Source organism: Bison bison, unplaced genomic scaffold (assembly GCF_000754665.1).
Source record: "Bison bison bison isolate TAMUID 2011002044 unplaced genomic scaffold, Bison_UMD1.0 scf7180017864471, whole genome shotgun sequence".
NCBI lineage: Eukaryota > Metazoa > Chordata > Mammalia > Artiodactyla > Bovidae > Bison > Bison bison.
In genome coordinates this window covers 29138677-29145408 of record NW_011495032.1, presented here as the reverse complement: position 1 = coordinate 29145408, position 6732 = coordinate 29138677, and the positions used below count along the sequence as shown (strand labels likewise).

The following is a 6732-nucleotide window of genomic DNA, read 5'->3' as shown; positions in this document are numbered from 1 at the left end:
TTATTTTCTCTTTATTTCCAGGCCACTGGTCGCTTTTCCAATGAACTTCGATCTGCTCCTATGCACATGCAGGCTTATCAAGTCTTCAATCAACTCTTTCTTCTTTAGGGAAGGGGTTCTTGGTTGCTGAGAATAGGCATCTGAAAGTAGAGAAAAGGAACTAATCATTAGATCACCAAAATATTTTCAGGCTGATTAAACATCAATGACTTGGTTTTACAAAGAAAGTTTTCTGCCACTCTACAATTTCTGCCACTCTGCAATTAAAATTCTGTATAAATTTATTGCAGAGGTATATATGTAAATTCTTTTTTATGCAAAATTTTGTGTCCTATAAAGTTTAATTATATAATATGAATTAAGTAGATTATAAGAAATACATTTCCTATTGGATTAATATGTATTAAAATACACTTTTCTGACTAGAAAAGTTAAAAATTGTTATATAATATAAAAATTTAAAAAAAACTTTAAACCATCCATAGTATAATCTTCCAAAGAGAAGCATAATTTTATGCATACATACTTTATGCCATAATTTAATTTTCCATTACCCAACTATGGGACATTTAGGTTATTTCCAATTTTCTATTACTATAAATAATATTACAGTGAAGAACCTTGTACTGCAAAGTTGACTACAGCTCCAAATGTTTCTTTAGAAAGATTTCTAGATAAGTAATTTCTGAATATGCTACTTAAAAAATTTCTTATAGTGAGTAAAGTATAAAATCAAGCATTTGTAAATCTAATTTGTATTTCTAAAGCATTGTTTTGTCTTCTGCTTAGTGTTTAAAAAATAAGCACTATAAACATTTTTCAGCTAGTTAGACACCAACTGCAAACATCATCAAATTATAAATCTAAATGTTAATTTTCATGTCAAAGAGGAAAGCAAAGACACAATTTTTCTAGACCATCCAAACTACCAAGCTCAGGAAGGCAAGTTTTTCTGTTCCTCTCAGGGGCAGAGCAAGATTTGTTGAAGCAAGGAATCATCATTTTTGATACAAACAAGGATATGCTTAAAGATCCTTTCATTTGTATTGAAGCCTTTACTAACCCATGAGTTAACCTCAACTCTGTTATTTTCTACTCGATAGACATTAACAGCTTACACTTTTCCTAAATCAGTTCATCATTTTCTCTCTCATTCTCTCTGCCTATCTGCCTACACAGAATCCATCATAATTTAGTACTTAAGCCTGGGTATAATCTCTTCAGTCTTCTGAATATTTCAACATTCAGTTATTAGCTCGTATTTTTCTAGACAAATTAATGATGCTGTCTTGAGTCTTTTCTCAAACGATGATATCTTCAGTTCTCAGAATTTTGGCAATTCTCATTTCTGGATCACCTCTGTTCCTGCTTATCATCGTTATAAAGCACCACAGTGTCTAGCTCATCACTAGGCTCAGGAAGTTATCCTTGGAGTAAAAACCTCTTTCAGATTCTTTCTATAGGTAAATCCATGCTTTTTATACGTTTATTTTTTATCAGATCACAGAACATCAGAACATAGAACCTAAAGAGACATTATGGGTCTTCTAAATTTTTCCATATCCCTCTTTTTCAGATGAAGAAACTAAGAGTTAAATAAGTCAATTAGCTTGCCCAAGTTTATGTAGCTATTTGATATCTCTTGTTTTTTTTTTATTTCCTGACTCAATATTAACAAATATATTAACATACAAAGTTATATAGGAGTTCTGTGTTTTTAATAAGGCATGATTCATTGCAACACTATTCAAGTGTGTTTAAACTATTTAACTTGAAGCCATCAAAATAGCAAGAACCTTTTTGTGTATTATGGAGACACTTATTTTAGTTCTTCTCTTCTGCTCTGATGATGTAATTTTCCTGAGAACTATGGGGACAAACACCTCTTCACGCTCACCCCATCCCAACCTGATCGAATATTAATTCCCTGGGGACAAAAGAAAAAATTAGTGGAGAATCTGTGCAGGTACATGCAGAGTCTAGTTGAGCCACTAGAGATTTAATCAAGCCTCTTGAGATAAAATCTCGATGTTCCCGCAACTATTTAGCTTTAAAACATGGTGTCTCCTTGACCCAAGACCCTCTTTGACTGTGACTATACAGTATAAATGGAAAGTCTTACTTCCTGGTATGCAACAATTGTTTATGTCAAACATTAAAAAAACTTCAATAAAGTAAGATGTTTAGCCCTACTGCTTGCAAAGTTTTCAGACCAGCTGGGTCAATAGCATCTCTGTAGCAAGATGAAGGAAGTGACTTCCAATGCGGAAGACAAATCCACTAGATTTTTTTAAAGATAGAAATGTTGAAGTGTGCTCAGAAAATTACATGTAGTCTCAGACTATTTTGATAGCCTACCGCAAACAAGCAAACTGAAACCATTTTTTGAGATTCTATGTATATCTACATAATTATAATACAGAATTATAATACATGATATATTACTGAAGGTGAAGGTGAAGTCGCTCAGTCGTGTCCGATTCTTTGCAACCCCATGGACTGTAGCCTACCAGGCTTCTCCGTCCATGGGATTCTCCAGGCAAGAATACTGGAGTGGGTTACCATTTCCTTCTCCAGAGGATCTTCCCAACCCAGGGATCAAACCCGGGTCTCCCGCATTGGAGGCAGACGCTTTAACCTCTGAGCCACCAGGAATATATTATAACTAATATATTAGTTATAATATAATCATATGTGATATATTTATAGATTATTTTCATGTTAAGTTGAACACAAACATTATTATTTTCATTTATTCTATAGATAAAGTAATTCAAAGTGAGTGTAAAATACAAAACCAAGAAATACTGGTAGTAATTTGAGTACAACAGCTATATAGGATAAGAGTGGTGGGATAAAAAGTCTACAGTACACATGAAGAAAATATACAGTGCTTACTGATGTCAATATCTGGGCAGCCTCTGTTCAAAATATTTTAAAAATATTGGCAACCAGCATTTATAGACACTCATTTTGTACTTCTGCTTTAATAACTAATCTGGTGAAAGAATATTTCCTCTAGGAAATGAAATTGGTTTAAGTGACAATAACACTTGCCAAAACAATAAATTTATGTATAAATAATACCAGTGGATTATCTGGTTTTATGGGTCAGTTAACCATATCTTTTGTTATTGATATTAAAACAAATTAAATATTTAAAGGTTCTACAATATCTTGAGAAAAGATTTATCTAGAACTATCACTGTTAATTGCTATTTTAATAGATTTTTCCATTTTACAATTTTATAACAATTCTCACAACAAAATGTACAAATAAAAAAATTATTTTATTCTTCAGTTTTCCACTACTTCATAAACAGTTACTACCACTCGAACAGCCTTTGTTGCAAGCTTTAGAAGCTCGTTGGTTGAAAACAACACAGAAAAAGGAAGAAAAACAGTATGAATAAGGCTAAGTTCTCTCTCAGCTTACTTACAGTGCTTCATTCACCCTCATTCTAATTCTATAAAGGAAATTTTTTTCTAGTGCCCCCAGAGAAGACTAATATATGTAAGACTGAAGACACATATTCAAATATTACATATTATAATATTTTTAAATATTACAACATGTAATATTTGAATATATATTTATTCAATGAAAAATCTAAATTTGTAGGAAGTCCCAGATTTCTAAAAATTAATTACTCAGCTTGCTGGAAGTTAATTACTTATTTGAGATTTGTTCAGAAAACAAGGAAGAGTGAATTTGTAAGCCAGCTGATTTTTCTACCATTTATATCATCAACTAAGTAAATCTCAAGGAGTCCTTCCATTTATATGAAAACATTTGGGTTATTTTTTCTATTTAAAAGGGGTAAGAGCTTGTGTGCTGTAGGTGTTCCTCAGGCTTATATTCAAATCTTCCCGATTCCATAACAAGTAAACACAGGTTATGACTAGCAATGCTCAGCCTAACTGAAAAAAAAAAAGTAAATTTGGGGGCATCCCTTTATACCTTGATATTGTGTTTTAGGAATCATGTCTTTTCTTACTTGTCTATCTGATTCTTCTTTGCTGCTATTTACCAGAAGTATGAAGATGAGGACAACACGTTGATTTTAAAAAAGCTACTGCAAATTACAAAAGGAAGTGTTATGTATCTTCCTATCACTTGTGTGTTCTTTGGGTTCACCCCCAAGAAGACTATGTGTGGCAATGGATTCTCCTAAAGCTGTTTCTCTGTTCCTCACAATTCAGCACATTCATACTTGGTGGACCCTTTCAAGAGACATGGGGCCCGGGGTTGACCACCTTTTTTTCTCCCTGTTTGCTGTGGATGCACTGCTGAGATCTTTACTTCCTCTCCAGTCAGTTGTCTTCTTCCTAAGCCGTGGTTTCTGGAGAGAACACAGTCCACATAGATGTCCCAGAAGAGTTGGGCCAGATGCCAAAACAATGCCCCATGCTGCAAGTTTTCAGATGACTTCAGGTAGATCATAAAATCCCAGAAACCTGAAACAGTGTTGGAGATTCGAGGCTTCCACATTTCCAGGAGGAGCACTGAAGAAGATTCCCAGCACTGAGGATCAGCTTGGTTAAGAGCCAGCAGATCTGTCTGGCTATGACAGAAGAAAGGAGACACACAGCACACTCCCACAATGAGCAGGGAGCAGGTGAGACTCAAGGGGTGGTAGATCCTTCTTCTGTTTCCAGGATCGGCCATGACCCTGAAACTGCACAAGATGGAAATATTTCATATGAGTCCCTACTTGTGCTCTGCTCAATACAGAAAATAATTATGTCCTTTAAGAACCTTGGTGCCAGCAATGGAAACACACCAGTATCTCTAGGAAAAGGCTTATCTTACCTCCCACAAGTCCCACTTTATCTAAAATGATGCATTGTCAAGCCAGGTAGCCTAAAACAATGATATTTAGATTAAGAAAGATTTATTCCTAACAAATGCTCCTTTGTAAGATAAATAAAGCTGTTTTTCTCTAGTACTGAGAAATATAGTTTAAAGGAGTATTAAGTGAAATTTTTCAGTCTTGCTACATGGCTTTATTATTCTATAATACCATAATTTAGCCTGCTGCTGCTGCTGCTAAGTCGCCTCAGTCGTGTCTGACTCTGTGAGACCCCATAGACGGCAGCCCACCAGGCTCCCCCATCCCTGGGATTCTCCAGGCAAGAACACTGGAGTGGGTTGCCATTTCTTTCTCCAATGCAGGAAAGTGAAAAGTGAAAGTGAAGCGACCCCATGGACTGTAGCCTACCAGGCTCCTCCATCCATGGGATTTTCCAGGCAAGAACCCTGGAGTGGGATAATTTAGCCTAGCTATCCTAAATCAAGATTCCCACACAATTAAGAATTTGAACATATTTTACCCTTGAATGCTTTCCTATTCTGGTTCCTTTCATTATTAAAAAAGGCATATGAATTGTAAGATGTTATAAATAAAAATAAACACAAGACAGTGGGTTAAAAGTATGGGATATATACTTATCTATATACTTATAATACTCATATGTATTCAACCAATTAGAAGAGAATTAATAAACAAATATTGTAAAATTAATATTACAGACATCTAAAATGTTCTGTAATTTTTACATAATTTTCAAAAAAATGGTATTTTCTCATTTTTCTCTTCTTGATATAAATATCAAGTATTTTAACAAAAATTATTTATCTCTTGTTCAACTTTTCTGGCTTTCAAAGCCTGTTACAATAAAACCAAGACATCCTTACACACTTTGAAATTACTTTTAACTTCAGACAAGTCCAATGAGAAATAATGTACTTAACATAATAATTTGCCCCTGAAAATGGCTTATCTGAATCTTCACAGACTATATCACACTTAAACAGCCCTAAAGAAAAAGCAGGAGATTATATACAGCTCACTTTCACTTTTACCTTATATTTCCAAATCTTTTAGATGTTAGTAACATGAAGGGAAGCCAGGCACAGCTCATGGGAATTGTTTTGAGGATATGTCTATATTAGAATGCTTAATGATAACACCATAAGATGAATCTTTCTCTTCTGTACAATAGCAAAACATGTTGTTCTGTCACTAAGTCGTATCCGACTTTTTATGATCCCATCGACTGTAGCCCGCCATGCTCCTCTGACCATGGAATTTCCCAGGGGCAAGAATACTGGAGTGGGTTATTATTTCTTTCTCCAGGGGATCTCCTTTAAATCAATATTTCAGAAACTGTCTTTGAATAGACACATTCCTGAAGAGGCATATTGAGATACAAGGCTATTCATTTCCTCTGTATTTTAGATTATTTACACAGGATATTTACATGAACAAAATCAAACTCTTCTGAACTAAAATATTAAAGTCGAGGAGATGCAAAGTTAGTTTTTCCTTAGTCAAAACCGTGTCAATGCTAAGTTTATCAGACCAAGGGCGGGACACTGTCCAGGGTGCTGAAGTTGGCGAGTCCGGGATTCGCTGTCCGCTAGCGCCACAGCGCTCACCTCGGCTTCTTCGTGTTCCCTTCCCTTTCAAGCCTTCCCCGAGCCTGGAAGTTCCCCAACCCTGGGGTCCTGAGTGTGTTTTGCTACAAGCCTCGCGGGGTGCTCCCCACGTCTCGATCCTGAACCTGGTTCTACCGTATCTCCCTCCTCAGGGCGGAGCTGCCTGGGACACTCGCTATCTTTTTTGCCCCATGAGACTCCTTACTCCGCGGCTTTACTCCCAGGTGGCAGAAGGGCGCCCCTCCTCACTTACCTTTGCAGCCCTCTCTGGATTCCTCGGAGTGCGTGGA

At 35.8% G+C, this 6732-nt stretch overlaps 1 protein-coding gene across 1 annotated transcript; it reads right to left on the bottom strand.

Moving 5' to 3' along the window:
* Positions 1–4669, bottom strand: LOC105003694. The gene is made up of 2 exons (XM_010861051.1): positions 4258–4669; positions 1–140 (listed from the first exon to the last, which is right to left on the bottom strand). The coding sequence occupies exons 1-2, from the start codon at positions 4667–4669 to the stop codon at positions 1–3; spliced, it is 552 nt and encodes a 183-aa protein (XP_010859353.1).
* Positions 4670–6732: the final 2063 nt, after the last annotated feature.

Coding starts and splice junctions, on each gene's coding strand:
- LOC105003694 (XM_010861051.1), bottom strand. CDS start 4,669: ATGGCCGATCCTGGAAACAGAAGAAGGATCTACCACCCCTTGAGTCTC. Junction 141..4,257: donor GCAAACAGGGAGAAAAAAAG/GTGGTCAACCCC, acceptor CTCTACTTTCAG/ATGCCTATTCTCAGCAACCA.